This window comes from Gopherus flavomarginatus, chromosome 2, assembly GCF_025201925.1.
Source record: "Gopherus flavomarginatus isolate rGopFla2 chromosome 2, rGopFla2.mat.asm, whole genome shotgun sequence".
NCBI lineage: Eukaryota > Metazoa > Chordata > Testudines > Testudinidae > Gopherus > Gopherus flavomarginatus.
Window position 1 is genome coordinate 44245906 of NC_066618.1, and position 27416 is coordinate 44273321.

The window sequence follows — 27416 nt, forward strand, 5'->3', positions numbered from 1 at the left end:
CAGAAACTTACAACAAGCAACATAAATCTGTGTATCAAACACAGAAGAACTAATTCATTCCCCTTCTTTATCTCTTAGACATCTAAAAATGCTACTGTTTGCATGCTCTTACCCTAAGAATGCCAGAGCAAAGAAAGGGAAGAAAAATCCAAACAAAAACAAAAAAGGAGAGAGAAATACAGAAAAGGATGCAAATTTAAAAAGAGAAGGAAGGAGACAGAAGAGACTGGGAAAGAGAAAGGAAGAAGAGAGGACTGGCACAAAACAAAAGACAGGGCACTAATGAAAGTGGTAGTCCTCATATTTATGAAAAAACTGAATGAGTAGGATACACAACCAACAGCTGTGCTGTTCCTTTGTTTTAAGCACCAGATCAATAGATTGAAAACAGTGTGTATTTATTTGAATGTGTAATATTAGTCAAAAATGGCTAAATATATATACAATTATGTCAATGTTCAAAATTGCACACCCATACATACTTGTCACACATTATCATAGTTCAACATGCTGTTAAAATTAATAGAAAATTGTATACTTAACTTTCACCAAATGTGGCTGTAAAGCTTAATTTCTAAACCAAATTCCTAGAGTACAAAGGCATTTGCACTTATTGAGAACTAAGTCTAAAGCAAATTTTCAATTTTAAAAATAATCCATTTTCTGTTAGAGTGAAAAAAATCTGAAAATTTCTTAAAAAGGCTGAACACACTCTCCTCTTCCTCACATCCATACTCAAAATTCAAAACACAGCCAAAGAGATATTCACTATTATAATAATTCTAAATTATCATCTCAATAAAGGTTGTCTCTAAGGTGCCTATTATTCTGTGGGGAAAACAAAAATGTTTTGATGCTACTTGAAGTTAGGTTTACAATGACACTGAGCTCACCTTGGAACTTTGCTACACTGATAATGAGACAATCTTTCAAACACTTTGGAAAGGCAGCCCAAGATTTCAGCAGGATAGTTCTAAAACTGTTTGAGGAAAACAGGTTTCAGAGTGGTAGCCGTGTTAGTTTGTATTGGCAAAAAGAATGAGGAGTACTTGTGGCACCTTAGAGACTAACAAATTTATTTGAGCATAAGCTTTTGTGGGCTAAAACCCACTTCATCAGATGCATGCAGTGGAAAATACAGTAGGACGATATATATAGATAGAGGACATGAAAAAATGGGTGTTGCCATACTAACTATAATGAAAGTAATCAGATAAAGGTGGACTATTATCAGCAGGAGAAAAAAAACTTTTGTAGTGATAATCAGGATGGCCCATTTCCAACAGTTGACAAGAAGGTGTGAGTAACAGTAGGGGGCAAAAATTAACATGGGGAAATAGGTTTTATTTTAACAGTATGTAAAACCTAATTACCCTTGAAAAGAGCCACTTCCAAAGCGCTGGAATGCTGCCCCTTGAGAAGTGCCACCCCAAGCACATGCTTGGAACGCTGGTGCCTTGAGCCAGCCCTGAGTAGGGGGTCGCACTCAGACTCTTGCTGTGTGAAAGGGATCATTAGTACAAAACTTTGAGAACCACTGAAGTAGATCAAGCAAATTAGCACTAGCAGCTCAAAAATCACATATACACCTAATGTCTGTGTTGATGGCAGGATTTCCTGTAGGGAATTTCCAAAAAGCTATTTCAAACTTCCATGTCTATAGTTAAAAGGATGTGCTACATACAGTTCTAAGACAGATTCATTCTGAAAAATAAAATTAAAATTCTTCTATGCGTGCATGAGGTGATTTACTGGCTTCATGAATTAACTGAAAAAGTTAATTACATTTCTATGTATATTTTCAGTGTTACTTCCCATTCACATTTTATAAACAAAAACTTTATTAACACAGAGCAAAGATTGCCCAGTGCTGCATTGTGCTGTTTCATAACGCAGAGAGTGTTAAGCTTAACTTAACCCTCTGAAAAACTGAAAATACAAAGTTAAGCTACATGCTACCTCTTCAACATGACCTTAACTCTTCCCCCCTGAAGCTGGCAAAATAGCCACTGGGAATGCCTCAGTATATGTAGCTTCCATAATAGAGACCTGAGAAACAACTACAATACTGTGCAATTATTTTGTGTTGTGTTCCACACATTTTAACTGCAGCATTTCTTTGTCTCCAATTCCAACTACTATTCACAGATTTAGATGCAGCTGTACTGAATGGAGGTGGGATAAACTGAAGCAGGCTGGCAGAATTGTTGCTGTGAATGATGAGAGGTGCATGTGTACCCTGAAAGATCAACTATGCCTAATTTCAGCACTAAATTCTGTAGACTGTGGCAGCAGAGGAACACAAGGGCATCTTCTTGTCATGGAGATTGTTATCTGTCTGGTGGTACATATGACAGTGGTCTTCAGGGGCTAGTGAGGGGTCAGTGAAGGCAATGTCTCAGAGAAAATCCTTCGGGCAAGAGTGAAGTGGAATCAAAATGGAACCATATTGATGGCACTTACAATTAAAAAAGTCGTAGAGCAGTTTTTAAACTAAGGGCTGGAGGAAAGCCGACAAGTGCGTACGAGCATGTGGTTCTGACAGAGACATTCGCTAGAGGAGGATCTATTAATGGAGATTCCCTATGTTCCAGTAAGGAGGAGAGGATGGATAATGATAAAATACAGGTAGGATCTGATGAGAAACAGTGAAATGAAAAAAAATCCCATTCAATTATATCATGTAATGGCAGACAACTGAAAAGTGACAAATTTTTGAAGTGCTTATATGCCAATGCTAGAAGTCTAAATAATAAGATGGGTGAACTAGAGGATATTGATATAATAGGCAGCACAGAAACTTGCTGGAATGAGGATAATCAATGGGACACAGTAATACCAGGGTACAAAATATATCGGAAGAACAGAACAGGTCATGCTGCTGGGGGAGTGGCACTATATGTGAAAGAAAGTGTAGAATCAAAAATCTTAAATGATCCAAACTGTACCATAGAATCTAATAATAAGAATATAGCAGTAGGGATATATTATCAACCACCTGACCAGGATGGTGATAGTCACTGTGAAATGCTCAGATTAGAGAGGCTATTAAAATAAAAAACTCAATAATAATGGGGAATTTCAACTATCCCAATGTTGACTGGGTATATGTCACCTCAGGACAGGATGCAGAGATAAAGTTTCTTAATACCTTAAATGACTGCTTTTTGGAGCATCTAGTCCTGGAACCCACAAGAGGAGAGGCAATTCTTGATTTAGTCCTAAGTGGAGCACAGGATCTGGTCCAAGACAGGAATATACCTGGACCGCTTGGTAATAGTGACCTTAATATAATTAAATTTAACATCCCTGTGGCAAGGTAAACACCAAAGCAGCCCAACACTGTAGCATTTAATTTCAGAAAGGGGAACTACACTGGGGAACTCAGTCAAACAGAAATTAAAAGCAGGAGGTGACTACATCCACCCTGATCAAACTGGCCCGGTCAGCACTGATTCTCCACTTGTGAGGTAACTCCCTTCTCTTCATGTGTCATTATATAATGCCTGCATCTGTAATTTTCTCTCCATGCATCTGAAGAAGTGAGGTTTTTTACTCACTAATGTCTATGTCCAAATAAATCTGTTAGTCTTTAAGATGCCGCTGGACTCTTCGTTGTTTTTATAGTTACAGATGAACACGGCTACCCCATGATACTTGACACTATGCAAGAAATTAAAAGGTACAGTGTAAAAAGTGAAATCCCTGCAAGCTGTATGGAAACTTTTTAAAGACAACATAATAGAGGCTAACTTTAATGTATACCCCAAATTTAAAAAACGTAGTGAAAGAACCAAAAAAGCGCCACCATGGCTAAATAACAAAGTAAAAGAAGCAGTGAGAGGCAAAAACGCATCCTTTAAAAACTGGAAGTGAGGAAAATAGAAAGGACCATAAACTCTGGCAAATGAAGTGTAAAGATATAATTAGGAAGACCAAAAAAGAATTAAGACCAGCTAGCCAAAGACTCAAAAAGTAATAGCAAAAAAAATATTAAGTACATCAGCAGCAGGAAGCCTGCTAAACAACCAATGGGGCCACTGGACAATCAAGATGGACAATAAAGTCATTGCAGAGAAACTAAATGAATTCTTTGCATCCGTCTTCACAGATGATGATGTGAGGGAGATTCCCAGATCTGAACCATTCTTTTTAGGTGACAAATCTGAAGAACTGCCCCAGATTGAGGTGCCCTTAGAGGAGATTTTGGAACAAATTGATAAACTAAATAGTAATAAGTCACCAGGACCAGATGGTATTCACTCAAGAGTTCTGAAGGAACTCATATATGAAATTGCAGAACTACTAACTGAAGTCTGTAACCTATCATTTAAATCAGCTTCTGTACCAAATGACTGGAGGATAGCTAATGTGACACCAATTTTCAAAAAGGGCTCCAGAGGTGATCCCAGCAATTACAGGCCAGTAAGCCTGACTTCAGTACTGGGCAAACTGATTGAAACTATAGTAAAGAACAAAATTGTCAGAAATATAGATGAACGTAATTTGTTGGGGAAGAGTCAACATGGTTTTTGTAAAGGGAAATCATGCCTCACCAATCTACTAGAATTCTCAGAGGGGGCCAACAAGCATGTGGACAAGGGCAATGCAGTGGATACAGTGTACTTAGATTTTCAAAAAGCCTTTGACAAGGTCCCTCACCAAAGGCTCTTAAGTAAGGTAAGCTGTCATGGGACAACAGGGAAGGTCCTCTTATGGATTGGTAACAAAGGATAGGAATAAATGGTCAATTTTCAGAATGGAGAGAGGTAAATAGTGGTGTCCTCCAGAGGTCTGTATTGGGCCCAGTCTTATTCAAGATATTCATAAATGATCTGGAAAAATGGGTGAACGGTGAAGTGGCAAAATTTACAGATCATACAAAACTACTCAAGATAGTTAAGTCCCAGGCAGACTGTGAAGAGCTACAAAAGGATCTCTCAAAACTAAGTGACTACGCAACAAAATGGCAGATGAAATTCAGTGTTGATCAATGCAAAGTAATGCACATTGGAAAACATAATCCCAACTAAACATATAAAATGATGGGGTCTAAATTAGCTGTTACCACTCAAGAAAGAGATCTTGGAGTCATTGTGAATAGTTCTCTGAAAACATCCACTCAATGTGCAGCGGCATTCGAAAAAGTGAACAGAATGGTGGGAATCATTAAGAAACGGATAGATAATAAGACAGAAAATATATTACCTATATTATATATTATAAATCCATGATTTGCCCACATCTTGAATAATGAGTGTAGATGTGGTCCCTCCATCTCAAAAAGAGATGTATTGGAATTGGAAAAGGTTCAGAAAAGGGCAACAAAGATTATTAGGGATATAGAACAGCTGCCATATGAGGAAAGATTAATAAGACTGGGACTTTTCATCTAGGAAAAGAGACAACTAATGGGGGATATGATAGAGGTTTACAAAATCATGACTCGTGTGGAGAAAGTAAATAAGAAAGTGTTATTTACTCCTTCTCATAACACAAGAACTATGGGTCACCAAATGAAATTAATAGGAAGCAGGCTTATAACAAATAAAAGGAAGTATTTTTTCACACAATGCAGTCAACCTGTGAAACTCCTTGCCAGAGGATGTTGTGAAGGCCGAGACTATAACAGGGCTCAAAAAAGAACTAGATAAGTTAATGGAGGATAGGTCCATCAATGGCTATTAGCCTGGATGGACAGGGATGGTGTCCCTAGACTCGGTTTGCCAGAAGGTGGGACTGGGCTACGGGATGGATCACTTGATGATTACCTATTCTGTCCATTCCCTCTGGGGAACCTGGCTTTGGCCATTGTCAGAAGACAGAATACTGAGCTAGATGGACCTTTGGTCTGACCCAGTATGGCCGTTATTTTGTTATGTTCCAAGTCTGGGGTGATTTGTGTGGAGTAGTCTCAGTGTTTTCATGTAGGCCAGCTGTAGACAGCTGTTTGTTATGCCTGACTCATGTTTTGCCTTACCAAGAGAAAGTGTGAAATTTTGTCCAACAGTGCTCAGTTCCTACGGCATTCTGCAGCATATTGGGGGTGTTTTCACTGCAGTGTGGGTTTGTGATATAATTTCAGTGTTGCCCCTACCCTGACTCCTGTCTGCTCACAAGTCTCTAGCTCAAGTTAGGTGGCACTTTAAACTCAAGCTAGCTGGCTTGTCAGGGGATACGAGTTAAAGTTCAAGTGTTGCTGATGCTCAGGCAGGTAATGCAGTGGGAACAGTGCAACTCTGCATTGCTAGTCCAATCATTCTGTTCAGCTTGAGTGTTATTTCACTATGTAGCCACTCTTACTCAAGCTAGGCTAACTTGAGAAGAGTTAACTAGAGCTAAATCTGAGTGCCAGTATGTGTGTTATTCATGTGCCAGGGTACTGCTCAAAGAGGGCAGAGTTAAAGTTGCATTGCAGAGGTGGCATGTACCTTACTTTGTGTTTCCTGGTGTTCAGAGGGTTATATTTAGTCACTCCCCATATTCTGGAAGGGCACAAGGCAGCACTGAACAACCTTAATCTGCATAAATGAAGTTTGGGGGGAGTTAATTTCCCTGTTTAAAAATAAATAAATCTCCATTTTCTCATGTAATTCAGTCAAGCTCTCCCCCTCTGTGCCTCTGACTCCTTGGCAGTAATTTCCCCTGTCACAAAAGGCACATCAGTCCTAAACCATCTCTTCATCTCCCACCTCTTTGCATGATCAGCACAATCTAGTCCTTTCTCCCAGCCTTTCTCCCTATTGATAAGATATAGCCAGGACTCTGAAAGTTAAGTAGCTGGAAAGAAGATGGAGAGACTGAGGGTATGTCTACACTATGAAATTAGGTCGAATTTATAGAAGTTGATTTTTTAGAAATCTATTTTACACAGTCGATAGTGTGTGTCCTCACTTAAGACTAATAAGACCATTAACTCGGCACAGTGCATCCACAGTACCAAGGCTAGTCTCAACTTCCAGAGCACTGCACTGGGGACAGCTATCCCACAGTTCCCACAGTCTCTACCACCCATTGGAATTCTGGGTTGAGCTCCCAATGCCTGATGAGGCAAAAACACTGTCACTGGTGGTTCTGGGTAAATATCATCAGCCCATCCTCTCCCTGTGAAAGCAATGGCAATAAATTGTTTCGGACCTATTTTCCTGGGTTACCCGTGCAGACAACATACCACGGCAAGCATGGAGCCCGCTCAGCTCACCGTCACCGTATGTCTCCTGGGTGCTGCCAGACGTGGTACTGCATTGCTACACAGCAGCAGCTCATTGCCTTTTGGCAGCAGATGGTGCATTACAATTGGTAGCCATCGTCGTCATCTCCTGGGTGCTCTTTTAGCCGACCTCGACGAGGTCAGTCGAGGGGTGCCTGGGCAGATATGTGTGCTCCTGGCTGGCCTCGATGTGGTTGGCTGGGGGCGCCTGGACATAAATTGGAGATGACGATGGCCAGCAGTTGTACTGCACCATCTTCTGGCAAGCAGCCAAGAGACAACAATGGCTAGCAATCATACTGCACTGTCTTCTGGCGAGCAGCCAGGAGATGACAATGGCTAGCAGTCATATTGCACCATCTGCTGCTAGCCTAAGATGTATAAGAGAGATGGAGTGGATCAAAATAATAAAGAGACCAAATTTGTTTTGCATTCGTTTGTATTCATTTACTCCCCCTTCCCTCCCTCCGTGAATAGTGGGGGAAGGGATAGCTTAGCAGTTTGAGCATTAGCCTGCTAAACCCAGGGTTGTGAGTTGAATCCTTGAGGGGGCCATTTTGTGTGACAATTCATGTCATCAGTCGCCCCTCCCTTCATCAGAGCAACAGCAGACAATCATTTCATGCCTTTTTTCAGCACAGACGCCATAGCATGACAAGTATGGAGCCCGCAGTTATAAGCACTGTAAACACCATGCGCATTATCCTGCAGCATATGCAGAACCAGAACCTGCAAAAGCAAAAATAGGCAAATAGGTGACAGCAGCGCAGTGATGAGAGTGATGAGGACATGGACACAGACTTCTCTCAAAGTATGGGCCTGGCAATGTGGACATCCTGGTGTTAATGGGACAGGTTCATGCCATGGAAAATATGTTTCTGGGCCCGGGAAACAAGCACAGACTGGTAAGACTGCATAGTGTTGCATGTCTGGAACGATACCCAGTGGCTGTGAAACTTTCGCATGCGTAAGGGCACTTTCACGGAACTCTGTGACTTGCTTTCCTCCTCCCTGAAGAATACCAAGATGAGAGCAGCCCTTGCAGTTCACAAGCGAGTGGTGATAGCCCTGTGGAAGCTTGCAAAGCCAGTGAGCTACCAGTCAGTCAGGCATCAATTTGGAGTGGGCAAATCTACTGTGGGGGCTGCTGTGATCCAAGCAGCCAACGCAATCAAAGAGCTGCTGATATCAAGGGTAGTGACTCTGGGAAACATGCAGGTCACAGCGGATGGCTTTGCTGCAATGGGATTCCCTAACTGTGGTGAGGCGATAGACAGAACCCATATCCCTATCTTGGCACCGGAGCACCAAGCCAGCGAGTGCATAAACCGAAAGGGGTACTTTTCAATGCTGCTGCAAGCACTGGTGGATCACAAGGGACGTTTCACCAATATTAATGTGGGATGGCCAGGAAAGATACATGATGCTTGCATCTTCAGGAACTCTGGTCTGTTTCAAAACCTGCAGCAAGGTACTTTCTTCCCAGACCAGAAAATAACTGTTGGGGATGTTGAAATGCCTATAGTTATCCTTGGGACCCAGCCTACCCCTTAATGCCATGGCTCGTGAAGCCGTACACAGACAGCCTGGACAGTAGTCAGGAGCTGTTCAACTATAGGCTCAGCAAGTGCAGAATGGTGGTAGAATGTGTATTTGGACGTTTAAAAGCACGCTGGCACAGTTTACTGACTTGGATGGAACTCAGCAAAACCAATGTCCCCATTGTTATTACCGCTGGCTGTGCGCTCCACAATATCTGTGAGAGTAAGGCGGAGACGTTTATGGCAGGGTAGGAGGTTGAGGCAAATCGCCTGGCCACTGATTATGCGCAGCCAGACACCAGGGAGGTTAGCAGAGTACAGGAGGGTGCGGTGCGCATCAGAGAAGCTTTGAAAACCAGTTTCATGACTGGCCAGGCTAGTTTGTTTGTTACTCCTTGACAAACCGCCCCCTTGTCCCTTAGTTCACTCTATTTCCCTGTAAGCAGGGCGGGCTTTAGGCCGATTTGCCCGATTCCCCAGAATCGGGCCCCATGCCTTAGACACCTTTTAAATTTTTTTTAGGCAGCCCCGCTCCCCTGGCCAGAGAGCCAGCCGGAGCGTGGTAAGCCCCGTGGCCCCGCTCTCCCGCCTGGAGCGCCAGCCAGAGTGAGGCAAGCCCCGCAGTCCCGCTCTCCCGCCAGAGGACGGCAGCCCCATGGCTCTGTGGTCCTGGCCGGAGGGCGGCAAGCCCCACCGCCCCGCCCGGAGTGCGGCAAGCCCTGCGGCCCCGCTCTCCCGGCTGGCAATCCGAAGTGCTGCCAAAGACTGGGAGCGCTGCCTGGTGAGTACAAGCCCTGCCCGCCTCCGCACTTGCTAAAGTCGGCCCTGCGTTTAAGCTAACCACCCTCCCCTCCCCCCTTTGATCACCACTTGCAGAGGCAATAAAGTCATTGTTGCTTCACATTCATGCACTATTTATTAATTCATCACACAAATAAGGGGATAACTGCCAAGATAGCCCAGGAGGGGTGGAGGAGGAGGGAAGGACAAGGCCACACTGCACTTTAAAACTTACTGAACGCCAGACTTTTGTTGCTTGGGCAGTCTTCTAGGATGTAGTGGTTGGGTGCCCAGAGGCCCCCCCACCGCGTTCTTGGGCATCTGGATGAAGAGGCTATGGAACTTGGGGAGGAGGGCGGCTGGTTACACAGGGGCTGTAGCGGCGGTCTGCACTCAAGCTGCCTTTCCTAAACCTCAACCATATGCCGGAACATATCAGTTTGTTCCTCCAGTAGCCTCAGCATTGCCTCTTGCCTTCTGTCACCAAGCTGACGCCACCTATCGTCTTCAGCCTGCCACTTGTCCTTGCATTCATATTGTGCTTTCCTGGACTCTGACATTATCTGCGTCCACGCATTCTGCTAGGCTCTCTCAGTGTGGGAGGACTGCATGAGCTCAGAGACCATTTCATCGCGAGTGCGTTTTTTTCACCTTCTAATCTTCGCTAGCCTTGGGGAAGGAGAAGATAGTGTGAGCGTTGAAACATTTGCAGCTGGTGGAAGAAAAAAAAGGGAGAGTGGTAGTTGAAAAGACACATTTTAGAGAACAATGGGTAGACTCTTTCACAGTAAACCTTGCTGTTAACATTACATAGCACATGTGCTTTTGGTACAAGGTCGCATTTTGCCTCTTATTGAGGATATGCCAGTTTGGTGTGAGAGATCTTTCACGCAGGACCAAGCAACAGAATTTGGCTTGCCGGCAACCATGGTAAGACACAGTCTTTTGGTTTCTTTAATCTTCATAACACATGGGAATGGTTTCAAACAGCAGCGCCCTCATTTCCCATACCAAGCAGCCATTGGGTTGGCCATTTAAAAGGAGGAGGGGCTGTGGTTTTCAGGTTAACGTGCAGCACAAAGCCAACTAACCTCCCCGCCAATTCTCTGGGATGATCACTTCACCCATCCCCCCACCGCGTGGCTAACAGCAGGGAAGATTTCTGTTCAACCACAGGCAAACAGTCCAGCAGGAACGGGCACCTCTGAATGTCCCCTTAATAAAATCACCCTAATTCAACCAGGTGACCAGGAATGATATCACTCTCCTGAGGATAACAGAGATAAAGAATGGATGCTGTTTGAATGCCGGCAAACACCGGGACCATACGCTGCCACGTTTTGTTATGCAATGATTCCAGACTACGTGCTACTGGCCTGGCGTGGTAGTGTCCTACCATGTAGGACGGAATAAGGCTGCCCTCCCCAGAAACCTTTTGCAAAGGCTTTGGGAGTACATCCAGGAGAGCTTTATAGAGATGTCTCTGGAGGATTTCCGCTCCATCCCCAGACGCGTTAACAGACTTTTCCAGTAGCTGTATTGGCCACGAATGCCAGGGCAAATTATCAGAGGGTAGCCATGTTAGTCTGGATCTGTAAAAGCAGCAAAGAATCCTGTGGCACCTTATAGACTAACAGACGTTTTGGAGCATGAGCTTTTGTGGGTGAATACCCACTTCGTCAGATGCATGCATCTGAGGAAGTGGGTATTCACCCACGAAAGCTCATGCTCCAAAACGTCTGTTAGTCTATAAGGTGCCACAGGATTCTTTGCTGCTAGGGCAAATTAATGATTAAACACACTTGCTTTTAAACCAAACCATGTATAATATTTACAAAGGTACACTCACCAGAGGTCCCTTCTCCGCCTGGCGGGTCTGGGAGGCAGCCTTAGGTGGGTTGCGGGGTACTGACTCCAGGTTCAGGGTAAGAAACAAGTCCTGGTTGTTGGGCAAAACAGTTTCTCCACTTCCTTGCTGTGAGCTATCTTCCTCATCCCCAAAACCCGCATCCCTGTTGCATGCTATTCCATTGACAGAGTCAAAGCAGGGGATCGGGTAGTTGTAGGGGCACCCCCTGGAATGGCATGCAGCTCATCACAGAAGCGGCATGTCTGGGGCTCTGACCCAGAGCGGCCGTTTGCCTCTCTGGTTCTTTGGGAGGCTTGCCTCAGCTCCTTAAGTTTCACATAGCACTGCTGCGGGTCCCTGTTATAGCCTCTGTCCTTCATGCCCTTTGAATTTTTTTCAAATGTTTAGGCATTTTGTCTTTTGGAAAGGATTTCTGATAGCACAGATTCGTCTCCCTATACAGCGATTAGATCCCATACCTCCTGTTTGGTCCATGCTGGAGCTCTTTTGCAATTCTGGGACTTCATCATGGTCACCTCTGCTGATGAGATCTGCACTCACCAGCAGATCACCATGCTGGCGAAACAAGAAATGAGATTCAAAAGTTTGTAAGCCTTTTCCTGTCTACTTGGCCAGTGCATCAGAGTTGAGAGCACTGTCCAGAGCAGCCACAAGGGAGTAAGTACACTGGGATAGCTCCTGAAGACCAATATCATCGAATTGCAACCACACTACCCCATATTCAACCTGGCAAGGTCAATTTCGGCGCTAATCCCCTCATTGGGGGAAGAGTACCAAAATTGATTTTAACAGCCTTTAAGTCGAAAATAACGGCTTCGTCATGTGGATCTAACACTGCTAAATTCAACCTAAACTCGTAGTTTAGACCAGGGCTGCCTTGGAGTCTGGGAGCATTTTCTGCAGGCGGGACAAAAGGGGGGCATGGCTGTCAAAGTCTGAGGGGTAGAGCTGAAGTGCCCCTTACATCCCCCCACTGAACAGCTCTTTCCTTCTCACACTTCTTGGTTTGCCCTCCCCTTTCCCATACGAGCAGCAGCATCAGAAGAAGGGTGAGCCTTGAGCCCTTTCCCTACTCTTGGAGGCAGCATGGGGAAGGAGGGAAGTTGTAGGTTCCTTCCATGGGATCAGGAAGTAGTGGAGAGAAGGAGATCTCTGGAGCCTCATGAGGAAGAATTGTTGGAAGAAGGGGGATATTTATAGGGGAAGAATGTGGGAGGGCACAGATGGTTCCACTTCCCTTCCTCCCCAGCAATGTCACTGGAGAGAAGGGTGCCTAACTTTCCCCTTCCTCCTTTTTGTTCTTCTCTATCAGTGCTCCTGAGCTCCAGATAGCAAAAGTCCCTCTCATGACAATCCCTTATTCACTGAAGGAATCATAGAAAATATTGGCTTTAAAATCAGAAATACTGATCTCTGGACAAAACTTCCGAATAAGGCTCCAAAAAGGCAGACTGTGGACAGAAAGTAACATGCACAACACACATGCTTTGAAAGTTGCCAAGGACAGGACTCAAACTCACAGTACATTGTGTGCTGGTAAGGTTCAATGGCCACAGCATATCATATTGAGCCCACTAAGTTACTGGCATTAGACTGTCTGCAAAGCCTCTAACTTGCAACAGAGATCCAGTCTTGCGGCACATGCACGTTTCACTCTCATTGGTAGATCGATTTACCTTAAGCTGAGCTGGAATTACAAACTTAACCCCAGTGGCTTTTGAAACATTGCTTCCCCAAAAGGTCAGTGGGTGTCATACATTTGCTAAAATAAATCTTGAGTGAGTGAAATCAGTTTGGGGAGGATCAGAAGTACAATTTGAACCCCAGCTGTGTGCAAAAAAAAAGTTAGAAAAAGCAGGCGATATTGTAAACTTTTTTTTAGGAGGACTATATCTGGGGAACTCCTTGCTCAAGTTACCCCAAATCTGAACCTTTAATCTTACTCCACATCCCCATGAGGTACAGCAAATTTCAAAACAGTCCAATTCAGTACATGGATTTTAAAGCACTTAGAATAGTAAGTATCAGAGGGGTAGCCGTGTTAGTTTGGATCTGTAAAAGCAGCAAAGAATCCTGTGGCACCTTATAGACTAACAGACGTTTTGGAGCATGAGCTTTCGTGGGTTGCATCTGAGGAAGTGGATATTCACCCACGAAAGCTCATGCTCCAAAACGTCTGTTAGTCTGTAAGGTGCCACAGGATTCTTTGCTGCTTTTAGAATAGTAAAGCACTCTCAACCTTACTTAGAGCCACATGCTATAATGTTATCAAAGTACACTTCTACCTCGATATAATGCTATCCTCGGGAGCCAAAAAATCTTACCGCGTTATAGGTGAAACCGTGTTATATTGAACTTGCTTTGCACCACCTGAGTGCGCAGCCCCGCACTCCTGGAGCACTGCTTTACCATGTTATATCCAAATTTGTGTTATATCGGGTGATGTTATATCAAGGTAGCAGTGTATAAAGGAAAAAATGAAAAGGAATTGACAAGTAAGTATTCTCCATACACAAACTTTGATGTAAGATAAACCCTTACCTGAGAAAGGTACATCTCTCAGAGCAGTGGGACCCCAGCCCCTCCAGAGTGAAAGCCAACCATCTTTGGCCAATGTATTATTGATGCATATACGCAGTTGTTTGTAAGATAATTGGCGGGACTGCATTTTAGTTCTGATCAACTCCAGTGGACTTACTACAGTTAATGAACCCACTGAAAATGGAAAAAGATTAAGGTTCATTAGCAGGACTTAAAAACAGTCAATTCTGTTAATAGAGCAATTTTCCAAACACTAAAAATAATCCAACATTTCTACCACCCTATATTTTTGGTTCCTTTCAGCCACAAGATCAGAGGCTATGCTTTCATAGAGACCATAGGCATGGTATGGTCTACACATAAAACTTAGGTTGACCTAACTGCATTGCACAAGGCTGTGAAAATTTTTGTGCTCTGTGCAATGTAGTTAGGTCCACCCAACCCCAGTGTAGACATAGCAGCTATGCCAATGGAGGAATTCTTCTGCCAACTGAGACACCATTTCTTAGAGAAGTGGATTATCTGTACAGTCAGAAAAACCCCTGCCATCGATGTAGAAAGCATCCTAACACTACAGCAGCAAAGTTGCAGCACCATAGCTGTGCCACTAGACTGTAGACATACCCTCTGAGTGTGACAAATTGCACTAGTTTGCCGCATACCAGCTGGCTTTGTGGACCATGCTACCACATACTAAAAGTTCCATAACGCACACTACAAAACTTTTAGTGCATGGTAGCAGAGTCCCCATAGCCAGTAAGTGTGTGACAAACTAGTGAACTATACATGCGACTGTGGCTTGCTTCATGCTAATACCTGGTCTACACTACAAACTTAGGTTGATGTAAGATGCCTTCAGTCAACCTGTTAATGCATGTATCTACACTCAACTTTGTCTCTGGCCAACGTAAGCACCCCGTTATAGTGACTCAGTAAAATCACGTCCCAGAACTGCCTTGAATGACGGTAGACCTACTGAGATCAACGCTGTGAGAGTGTAGACACAGTGGGTATGTCTACACTACGGGATTATTCCGATTTTACATAAACCAGTTTTATAAAACAGATTGTATAAAGTCGAGTGCACGCGGCGACACTAAGCACATTAATTTGGTGGCGTGCGTCCATGGTCCGAGGCTAGCGTCGATTTCTGGAGCGTTGCACTGTGGGTAGCTATCCCGTAGCTATCCCATAGTTCTCGCAGACTCCCCCGCCCATTGGAATTCTGGGTTGAGATTCCAATGCATGATGGTGCAAAAACAGTGTGGCGGGTGATTCTGGGTAAATGTCGTCACTCATTCCTTCCTCCTTGAAAGCAACGGCAGACAATCATTTCGCGCCCTTTTCCCCTGGATTGCCCTGGCAGACGCCATAGCACGGCAACCATGGAGCCCGTTCAGCTTTTTTTTTTTTTTACTGTCACCATACGTCTACTGGATTTTGCTAACAGATGCGGTACTGCAGCGCTACACAGCAACATTCATTTGCCTTTGCAAGATAGCAGAGATGGTTATCAGTTGTTCTGTACCATCTGCCATGCCATTGTAAATTGGCAATGAGATGACGGTTATCAGTCATTCTGTACCATCTGCTGCTGTCATGGGTGCCCCTAGCTGAGGTCGGCCGGGGGCGCAAAGACAAAAATGGGAATGACTCCACGAGTCAATCCCTCCTTTATGGTATCTAAAAATAGAGTCAGTCCCACCTAGAATATGGTGCAAATGTACTAGAGAACCAGTGTACAAGAGAACCAGAGTGCACAGCCGCTCCGTGTCAGATCCCACAGAAATGATGAGCTAAATGGCATTCTAGGGGGTGCCTCTGCAACAACCCCACCCGTTGCTTCCCTCCTCCCCTAACCCTCCTGGGCTACCATTGCAGTGTTCCCCCATTTGTGATGAAATAATAAAGAATGCAGGAACAAGAAACACTGACCTTTCAGTGAGATAAAATGAGGAGGAGGCAGCCTCCAGCTGCTATGATAGTCCAGGCAGGACATTAAAGGGTGTGAGGGAGAGGAGCCCAGCATCCCGCTGCTATGATAGTCCAGGCAGTACAGAATCTTTTCTTTACACATGAAAGGGAGGGGGCTGATGGAGCTCAGCCCCCAGTTGCTATGATGAAGAAGGTTACCAGCCATTTTGTACCATCTACTGGGAATGACCGGAAGTCATTCCTATTTTTGCCCAGGCGCCCCCGGCCGACCTCACCTTAGGTCAGCTAGGAGCACTCACGTGCTGATGATGATGATGGATAGCAGTCATATTGTACTGTCTGCCACCGGGGAGGGGAGAGGAGAGGATACTGCTGTTCACTGCCGCAGCATCGCGTCTACCAGCAGCATGCAGTAGACATAGGGTGACATTGAAAAAAGTCAAGAAACAATTTTTTTCCCTTTTCTTTCACAGGGGTAAAGGGGTAAATTAACGAGCTATACCGTGAACCACTCCAGACAATGTGTTTGACCCTACAGGCATTGGGAGCTCAGCCAAGAATGCAAATACTTTTCGGAGACTGCTGGGGACTGTGGGATAGCTGGAGTCCTCGGTACCCCCTCCCTCCCTCCATAAGCATCCATTTGAATCTTTGGCTTTCCGTTACGCTTGTCACGCAGCACTGTGCTGTGGACTCTGTATCATAGCCTGGAGATTTTTTTAAAATGCTTTGGCATTTCGTCTTCTGTAACCGAGCTCTGATAGAACAGATTTGTCTCTCCATACAGTGGTCAGATCCAATATCTCCCGTATGGTCCATGCTGGAGCTCTTTTTGGATTTGGGACTGCATCACAACCCGTGCTGATCAGAGCTCCACGCTGGGCAAACAGGAAATGAAATTCAAAAGTTCAAGGGGCTTTTCCTGTCTACCTGGCCACTGCATCCGAGTTCAGATTGCTGTCCAGAGCCGTCACAATGGTGCACTGTGGGATACCGCCCGGAGGCCAATACCGTCTTTTTGCGGCCACACTAACCCTAATCCAATATGGTAATACTGATTTCAGCGCTACTCCTCTCGTCGGGGAGGAGTACAGAAACCGGTTTAAAGAGCCGTTTATATCAATATAAAGGGCCTCGTAGTGTGGACGGATGCAGTGTTAAATCGGTTTAACGCTGCTAAAATCGGTTTAAACGCGTAGTGTAGACCAGGCCTGTGTGACCTACGTCAACCTTAACAGTTCTCCAGCAGTTGGCCTGCAATGCCCAACAGTGACTGCTCTGGTCACAATTATGAATTGCACTGCCACGGAAACCAGAAGCCAACACCATCCTTTAAAACACCCCCTTATTTTTAAATGCCTTTTCCTGATTGCCAAATTCATGAGCACACCTAGCAGCTCTCCCTTGTTGTGCGCAAGTGCCCAACCAGCCATACCAGTTCCACACACTAGTCACGCTTTTGCCTGGGGTAGACAGCAGGTACTTTCAGCCTTTCTGGGAGCCTGAACCGCAAATAAATCTGTTTTAATCTGCATAAATCCAAAAATTGGATAAATCCATACAGGGTAAATCCATAAATTGTCCACCCTCTACATCACAGATAGAGAGATATGCACAGCTGTTTGCTCCCCCAGGTTTTAATCACTTACTCTGGCTTCATTAATAAACAAAATTGATTTTATTAAGTATAAAAAATAGGATTACGTGGTTCCAAGTAACAAACAGAACAAAGCAAGTCAGCAAGCAAAATAAAACAAAACACGCAAATCTAAGCCTAATACATTAAGAAACTGATTACAGGTAATATCTCACCCTCAAAGATGTTCCAATACGCTTCTTTCACAGACTAGACGCCTTCCTAATCTGGGACCAATCCTTTCCCCGACACATTACTTGTTAGTTCCAGCATACATCTCAGGTGGTAAGCAGGGGTTCTCTCATGACTGGCAGCCCTTTTTGTCCTGCTCTACCCACTTTTATAGCTTTGGCACAAGGCTGGAATCTTTTATCTCTGCTTGTCCCCTACCCTCCTCTAAATGAAAAAGTACCAGATTTAAGATGGATTTCATCATCAGGTATCATGGTCACATGTCACTGTAATATCCTAGTCTCCATTCCCCATGGGCTGGCCCACATGTACACAGGAAGGTTTTCAAGTAACTAGGGCCATTTACAACTGATTGTTTCTGAAGCACCCTTAATGGCCTCCACTTAATATGTTTCCATCAGTGATACAAGTTTATATCTTATTCTCCTAACTCCAGATATAGAAATAATACACGCTAACAAATAGGATGAACACAGTCGATTACAAACTTTCTAATGGCACCATACAAGGGGTATTTAGCGTAAAGCATATTCTGGTTATATCATATTCATAAGCATATTTCCACAAAGCATATGGAGTGCAATGTCACAAAATGAAAAGATGGTGCCCAGCTCAACCCCAGGTTAACAAGACACAGGTATCAACTTTTCATTATTTTATTACTATGAGAAAAGGTAGGGGTATAAGAAACAGAGGTAGAGCTTGCATCTGCTTTTCATTCCCCTGTTGGGTTAGATTGGGGAGGGCATGCACATCATATTTTTTTTAAATACACATAAGGATGTCCCTTGTATCCTCCTAAGAAATTTTGATGAAATTTTCATAGAGATACTCTGAAATCCTCTCCTGAAGGTTTCTATGGATGGCAAGAAGAAGTTACTCACCTTGTGCAATAACGACGGTTCTTCGCGATGTGTCCCTCTGTGGGTGCTCCACTCTAGATAAGGGTGCGACCCTGCACCGGAGATCAGAGATTTCTCGCAGCAGTACTTGGCCAGGGGAAGGGCACACACAGGAGTCATCTCATGCAACCTTTGGCACCTCCTGTAGCATGTGCTCCCCCGACCATCCCTTCCGTTCCTTCTCTACCACAGAGCTCAGCTGTGTGAACTCCGAAGTAGAGGGGAGGAGGGTGGGGTAGTGGAGCACCCACAGGGACACACATCTTGAAGAACCATCATTACTGCACAAAGCGAGTAACTGCTTCTTCTGTATTGGTAGTGATTGGGTCCTACTGTGAACTTCGGGAACCATCTGTGCGCAGGATGTACTGTAATATGGAAGTATGCATCTTGGAGGTTGAGGGCTGCAAACCAGCCCCCCTGCGTCTAGGGCTGGGATTATTGTGGCCAGAGTGACCATTCTGAATCTGTGGTTGTGTATGAAGCTGTTGAGTTTTCAGAGATCCAAGACTGGTCTCCATATCCTTCCTTTCTTCTCTGTCAGGAAATATTTGGAATAAAAACCCCTCCCTCTGTATTGATGTGGTAGTGGTTCTACAGCACCCAGCAGCAGGTGGTGGTCTATTTCCTGTTGCAGAAGGTGCTCATGAGAGGAGTCCCTGAAGGGGGGAGGATGGGCAGATGGCTGTGAAAGGAATGGCGTAGCCAGATTGTATGATCTCCAAAACCCATTGATCTGTGGCTATCAAAGCCCAGGCATGGTAAAATGGGTGTAGGCGGTGACCAAAATTGTGGGATGGGATATCTGCTGGCGCTAGAGGTGTGGGGAGGTCGTGCATACCCTAGACCAAGACTTCAACATTGTGGCTTAGATGTAGCTGGACGAGGCCTGGTTCTGTGGAGCTCATCATATCTGAGCCCACAGACTGTTTGGGTCTGTTCTGAGTGAAGTATCGTGGTTGACGATGGTTAAACGAGGTGTCTTATGACTTCTGGTATGCTGTAAAGCGAGGGTGTTTGTCAGGCAGTGGGTGTATGCCTAGTGTACGCAGTGCTGCTCGGGAGGCCTTCATGGTATGGAGGACGTCGTCTGTTTGCTATGAGAATAGTTTATGCCTATTGAGGGGGAAGTTCTCCACTTTCAGCTGTAGTTCTTTTGGGTTTCCCGAAGCCTGCAACCATGACGATGAGTTGAGGACATTTATGCTTGGGGAGGTCCTCCATGAACTCTTGTATTTTACTATAGTTCAAGTAGTCGTAATTTGCTAGTACAGCAGAATAGTTGGCAACTCTAAGCAGAAGGGTGTCTGATGAGGTAAACTTTCCACCCAAAGAGGTCCTGTCTCTTGTGTTCTTTATCTTGTAGTGGGCAGTGGAAATGAGACTGCTTACTGCACTGATTAGCAGCCTCTACTACCAGAGAGCAGGCTTGAGGGTGTGAAAACAAAAATTCTATGCCTTTGGCTGGAACGAAGTATTTCCTGACAACCCATTTGTTGGTGGGTGGTGCTGATGCTGGTGTTTGCCATATTACCTCCGCAGGCTCTATTACAGCCTCATCCATTTGGAGGGCAATCTTGGTCGATGATGCCAGTTGTAAGATTTTTAACAACTTATGTTGTTTCTCCTGCACCTCATGTAAGGCAATTGAGTGGCTTTTTGCTACTCTTTTGAAGAGTTCTTGGAACTGTTTCAGGTCATCTGGTGTCGTAGGGGTAGACAGCGTCACCATTTTGTCTGGTGCAGCTGAGTGTAGGGCAGGTGGTGAATCATCCAGGTCTGCCTTAAAAGTGACCTGCAAAGGGGAAAACATGAGCCTGCCTTTTTTTTTTTTTTGGTGCACTTCTTTGTGGTGTATAAAAGATACCTTAATTTTAAATTATTTATTTTTTAAAATATTTGTATTTTAAGTATCTTTTCTATTTGTTTTGTTTACTTTAGAAATATCAGGAATATCAAGTCTGGTGTTCCATTTGTTGAAAGACTTAGATCTCAGATATGCATACTGTGAGTTCTCTCACCCCTTAACTGAAAAAGTACAGACTGGGGACTCGTTAACAAACAAGCCTCTTCGCTATCATCCATGCTGATAAGGATATTTCATAGAGTTAAGGTCAGAAGGGACCACCAGCTCATTTAGTCTGACCTCTTGTACATCACAGACCACGAACAACCTAACATCTGCACACTAAATCCAACCACTGAAATTAGACCAAAACATTACAGCCCATGGGAAACTAGCTTATGTGCCACAGGCAAAGAACAGTAAGGACTAAGATGCACCGATGCCTGAGGCCCCTGTAGTGGCAGGGAAATGATTAAAGGAGATAGAACCAAACAATCCTGGCATGTGATCCACACTGACATGCTGCAAAGGAAAACAAAACAAAACAACATTCCCAGGTCACTGCCACTCTGACATGGGAGAAATTCCTTTCTAACCTCACACATTGTGATCAGTTACCACAAGGACATGAGCAAGAACTAACCAGCCATGCACCTGAGAGAGAGAATACTCAATACCACCTCACAGCACTGGCTGTCCCTATCCAATGTCCAGACATGGCCATCCCTGATGCTTCAGAGGAAGGAAATTAAGAAAGAAAACACACAAAATAAATCTCCCAGACTACATGGGTGGACAAAAGAAATCCCTTTTTGACCCCTGCAGATGGCTGGCTGAACCTCTGAAGCATGAGCTTTTAAAAACATGAGACATAATCCAGAAGTGAGCTCCAGGGCTGCTGAGCCCTGCTCCCTTCCACCACAAGCAACTCTGTCATAGAATTGCAGTCATAAATTGGACCAGCTCGCTCTTGAAAATAATTGAATTGTTTATTCCTACAACTCTTATTGGGAGGCTGTTCCAGAACCTCATCCTACTGTCATGGTTACAAACCTTCTTCTAATTTCCAGCCTGAATTTGTTCTTGGCCAGTTTATACCATTTGTTCTTGTGTAAACACTGTCCTTTAGCTAAAACAGCTCTTCACTCTTCCTGATCTTTACCTCTCTAATGAATTTATAGACAACAATCATACCCTCTATCACAGTGACTCTCAACCAGGGTATGCATACCTCTGGGGGTACGTAGAGGTCTTCTAGGAAGTACATCAACTCATATAGATATTTGTCTAGTTTTACAACAGGGTACATAAAAAGCACTAGCAAAGTCAATATAACTAACATTTCATACAGACAATGACTTGTTTATACTGCTCTATATACTTTATACTGAAATGTAAGTACAATATTTATATTCCAATTGATTTATTTTGTAATTATATGCTAAAAATGAGAAACTACGCAATTTGTCAGTAATAGTATGCTGTGAAACTTTTATTTCTGATTTTGTAAGGAAGCAGATTTTAAGTGAGGTGTAACTTGGGAATAACCAAAACAGGGGTACAGTAGTCTGGAAAGCTCATCCAGTATTCTCTCATAATATAGGCCCTCCATTCCCCTGATTATCCTAGTAGCTCTTCTCTGCACCTGTTCCAGTTTAAATTAATCTTTCTTGAACATGGGTGACCAGAACCGTACACAGTATTCCAAATGAGGTCTTATCAGTGCCTTTGGTTTGCCCTTTACCATGGCATTAATACTTCTCCATATCTACTGGAAATGCCTTGCCTAATATATCCTAGGATTGTATTTGCCTTTTTCATAGACACATCACATTGGTGGCTTACAGTCATCTTATGATCAACCTACACACCCAGAGTTTCCCTCCTGTTTTGTCACCTCCAACTAATGAGCACCCAGCAGTAGCAGAAATTATTATTATTAGCCCTTAAGTGCATCACCTTGCACTTTGTATTACTGAATTTTATTTCATTTCTGTCACTCCAGTCTTCACAATCATCCAAATGTCCCTGTATAATATTTCGATTCTCCTCTGTATTGACAATGCCTCCCAATTTTGTATCACCAGCAAATTTCATTAGAACACTCATACTTTTTGTGCCAAAGTCATTAATAAAAATATTTAGTAAGATCAGTCCCAAGACTGAATTTTGAAGAACTCTGCTAGTAAATATAGAGGGAGGTTAACTCACTGACTTCAAATACTTCAATGATCAAGTCCAGTATGTTGTCTCCCAATTGTCTACAGGATGTTTGTTTGACAATCAAAGTTCTTTAAACAATTTTAATAAAATCCAGTACCCTCTGAATCAGCTTCCATGTTTTATATCTGTCACAGCCCAATCCTACCAGTTCTCCAGTGCCCCTAAGGACTCCTAGGAAAACCAGAAGATAGAAGACCGGAAATTTCTTGTGTACAAATATGCAGAAAAAAAGTTTTTTTTTAAAAATCTAACTCTTTATACATCATAAAGAAGCAAAAAGGTGCATAAGTTCAAATTAGTTTAAAGATTACTAGCAAAGGAAAAAGAGAGTGTGATCAATGTTATTTACTGTTCATTAGACAAAGAATGAGAATGAAATTAATTTGTCTTTAGCAGCATATGACGCAATAGCACCCTACCCAGGTAATTAAATAGTTAACTAGAGACAGAGAGCAATTAGTAAACCTAGTTGCACTTGGAGGGTGGGCCAGGTCCAAATGAAGGTGAAGCTCATCTGGGGAAGGAGTTGGGTGGTGTGCATAAAGGGAGAAAGCCCAGCTAAGCAGAGAGTGGCCAGAAAAAGACCTCTGTAGTACCTCTCTGGTTACTAGAATGGAGGAAAGGTCTAGAAAGAGATAGAGCTACAGTCAACCCAGGGAGGCAGTGTGGGAAAAAGCCTAACAGAAATGAACAAAGGTAACAAGAAGCCTGAAGTAGCAGACCTTAGCTGCTCACAACAGGCTCCCTAGACTGGAATCCATAAGAGATGGAGAGCCTTGATTCCCTTCTGGTCCACAAACAGGTGATGGTGAAACATCCTGACACAAGGGGCGAAGGGCTATTAAGCTGTGAATGATAGCAAATTTGCCTTAAAATGTAAAATAGCTGGGAAAGGAATAGTAAAGAAAATACCATAATATACAGATAATTTATGACTCACATCTACTTATGGAGCCTGCAAGAACTGGAATGTAGTCACTGTCTTTTCCTAGTTTAGATATCAAAACTTCACTCAGTTGATCGTAGCTGGTAAAATAAATTACTGTACTTGGAACTGCCATTATTCTAAAATACAAAAACAAAGGAAGTCTATCAATTGTCACAAAGAAAACCGGATGTCTCCAACATAATTTAGATCAGTTATCAAATACAGATTTTTGGGGGGGTTAAATAAAAAAGGATAAACATTTCAATTGTGTTATGGATGAAGGAAAAAAATCATCATGTCCATCTCCTGCAACTCACAAATGTCTACCAAATCTCCATTAACCAACTATGTGGTGAACATACATGCACACTGGGTTCCTCTTGAACTCAACTGTTTTCACAATCTGCTTCAAAAGTTTTATCAATGCATACAATTTCTTTCAAGTCTGATAGTTTGCCAGATTGTGCCACCCTTATTCATGCTGCAAGGTACTACTCAGTACGGATAAGGGTGGCACAATCTGGCCTTTAATGATTACGACAAACAACATTTATCTAATAATTTCTAACCAAACCGAATCTTATGTTGATGCATGTTAGGGTGGTAAAACTTGTCATGTTTTTAACACCCAATTAGTTTTTCCTCCCAAATAGTAACTATACTAACTGCCTAGGTTAAAGACAAGCACTATCCGCTGCAACAAGGACATTTGAAATTCAGAAGAAAATTCTAAATGCATATTACTTAGACTAGAGGCTAAAGGGACTCTAAAGGTATATCTACATTGCAATAAAACACCCACAGCTGGCTGGTGTCAGTTGGCTAAGGCTCACATGTCTTGGGCTTCAGGGCTATAAGACTGCAGTCTAGACGTTCAGGGTTGCGCTCGGGCTCCCAAGCCAGATTGTCTACACTGCAATTTTATAGACTTTACCCCAAGTCACCCAACATAGGCCACGTGTGGGTGTTTTACTACAGCGTAGACATTCCATAAGATCCCCTCTGCTGGACAGTATGGAGGGGGCAAGATCATGCTATTTAGGCAGGTTTATTTATGCCTGGACTTAGGCACCTATCTTCATGACAGGTTTGGGAATAAGCACACACCCCTCTCCTTTGCAACTCCCATTGGCTAGCTCAGGCAACTCTCCTGCCTAGCATGCTAGTTTTATGAATCACCTATCTGTCCCCATTCATTGTACAGGGAGCCAAGGTGCTTAATTCAGATTTTGTGGATCACAGTGTGGCTGAGATTTTCTAACTTTTAGGTGCCACAACTCTCAGCATCACAATGACAAAGTCCCTTTGTGGAACTGGGCCCTATTTACTAAACTGAGATTTGTTACTCACTTAGCTACTGGATAATGATTCTTTTATCTTACCCAGCATGGGTCACATTTGTGGATCTTACTTCTTGAAGAATGAAAATCTTGCGGTAAGCACATCTAAATTTTCTTATTCTTCAGCATAGTAAGGACCACAGATCCTACAGTTGGATTTTATCATCTGTGTGTAAGTAGGTAAAATAACTTAGCCTAACATAAAACAGAACTTGAAATAAATATGCATAGAGTCTTTTTCCTGAGTTACTATATCATGCAACACTGTTGTCCCCAAAACAACATTGCATGAGGCTTACAAGTCAGCTTTGACATATTTATTGAAGAAATGCATGGAGAACAATTAGGTAACAGTACAGATTTCTTCCTAAGAAATGTATGCTTCCACCCAAGAGGCCATTTCTATTCCTAGGAAGTATATAGCCTGAGTGCTGAAGAATAACTTCTTGTCTTGCTTGGCTCAGGTACATACTGCCTGATCCACTTAAGATACTTATGACTTTAAAGCCATGAAATAGCCAGGTGCTAGACCACAAGTAACAAGCTTTATTTCATCAGAGCTTCACTTTTGTTTTTATATTTATAGTGCTGGGTGGACACTGAAGGTATACTTAGTGCTATTGCTTGGGTCAAGATGATTGTAGCACTATGTTCTGTGATTTATAGGTTATGGAGTTGACTTTAAGGAGTAACGATCAGGGCCGCCCAGAGGATTCAGAGGGCCTGGGATCTTCGGCGGCAGGGGGCCCCCGCTTCGGCAGTAAATCGGCGATGGGAGGGGGGTCCTTCCGCTCTGGGACCCGCCATCGATGTGCCCCGAAGACCTGCAGCAGGGGCCCCCGGCCGCCAAATTACTGCTGAAGCGGGACCCGGCACTTCGGTGGCCCCCCTGCCGCCGAAGACCCGGAGCAGAAGAAGCTTCAGGGGCCCAGGCCCTACGGGAGTTTTCCGGGTCCCCGGAGCGAGTGAAGGACCTGCTCTATGGCTGCCGAAAAACTCTCATGGGGGCAAATTGCCCCATCTCCCCCCCGCCACCCCCAGGTGGCCCTGGTAATGATAGGTTTGCCTTGAGAGCCACTTTCTTGGCATGAAAAATGCAGTATTCGTACTTTGTATATAGAGCTCTTGAGCCCAGATCCACAAATATATTTGAGCCCTTAACTTCCACTGATTTCACTGGAAATTAGGAACTTTAAATACCTTTATGAATCTGGGCCTTGTAACAGGGTGCTTACCCTGCTCCTGCCCTGAAGGGCTTAAAACAGCCCTGGGGGAAGGTTGTGGCTGGGAGCTACTAAGCTGGGCTGATTGGGAAGTGGCTGCAGCTGGGCCACACCCAGTGGTGAGCTTGAGCCGGTTCACAGGAACCAGTTGTTAAATTTAGCAGGCCTTTTAGAACCAGTTGTTCCACGACAACCGGTTCTTTAAGGGCTTTATTTAAAAAAAGCTCTGGCCCAAGCTCAATTCCCCCTCCTCTCCTGCCCTGCTCCCCCTTCTCCTCCCCCTCCCCTGCTTCCTGCGAATCAGATGTTCAAGGGAAGCCTGAACAAGCAGCAGGTAGGCAGGTAAGCTGGGGTGCGGGAGGGGCGGGGGGGTGTGGCTGGCTCAGTGGCTCCCTCCAGCACAGCTCCTGGTCCCAGAGCGCAGCTCCCTCCAGCCTGGCACCCCCCCACCGAGCGCCCCCAGCCCCAGCCCGGTCCTGGCCCCCACAGCTTCAGCCCCGCAGCGCCGGTGCTGGTCCTGGCCCCCGCGGTTGCAGCCCCGGCCGGTCCTGAGCGTCGGTGCTGGCTCCGGACCGGCCATTCCTCGCTGGTCCCGGGCGCCGGTGCTGGCTTCGTGCCCCGCGGCTCCAGCCCGTTCCCTGCGGTTGTGGCTCCGGCCCGGCTCGGGCCCCACAGCACAGGTGCCGGTGCTGGTCCTGGGCACCGGTGCTGGGCCCGGCCCTGCGGTTGCAGCTCTGGCCTGGCTCGGGCCCCGCAGCACTGGTGCCGGTGCTGGTCCTGGCGCCGCAGCTCCGGCCTGGCCCGTCTCGGGCCCCACGGTGCCGGTCCCGGTCCCAGCGGAGCGGCTCCAGGCAGCACTGTAAGGGGGCAGGGAGCAGGGAGGGGGTGTTGGAAGAGGGCAGGGGAGTTTGGGTGGTCGTGGGGGGGGTGGATAGGGGTGGGGCGGTCAGAGAGCAGGGAACAGGGGGATTGAATGGGGGCAACAGTCCTGGGGGGCGAGTCAGGAAGGAGCAGGGGTTGGATGGAGTGGCGGGGGGCAGTCAGGGACAGGGATTCCACGGGTGCTCAGGGACAGGGAGAAGGGGTGGTTGGATGGGGCACGGGTCTCGGAGGGCAATCAAGAATGAGAGGAGGGGTTGGATGGGGCAGCAAAGGATGGTCAGGGAAGGGGGGTGGATGGGGCAGGGGTACCGGGGGGCATCAAAGAACATGGGAGGTTGGATGGGGCAGGAGGCCCGGGGGGGGGGCG

At 44.8% G+C, this 27416-nt stretch overlaps 1 protein-coding gene across 2 annotated transcripts in view; it reads right to left on the bottom strand.

Moving 5' to 3' along the window:
* The window catches only part of SLC25A40 (solute carrier family 25 member 40), a 101218-nt gene that overhangs the window by 40262 nt on the left and 33540 nt on the right, over window positions 1–27416 (bottom strand). For both annotated transcript variants that reach the window (XM_050939642.1, XM_050939641.1), the window contains exons 6-7: window positions 23617–23741; window positions 13943–14116 (exon numbers count right to left, since the gene is read on the bottom strand). In XM_050939642.1, the coding sequence (XP_050795599.1) occupies window positions 13943–14116; window positions 23617–23741 (299 nt within the window). The remainder of the gene's footprint in view (window positions 1–13942; window positions 14117–23616; window positions 23742–27416) is intronic.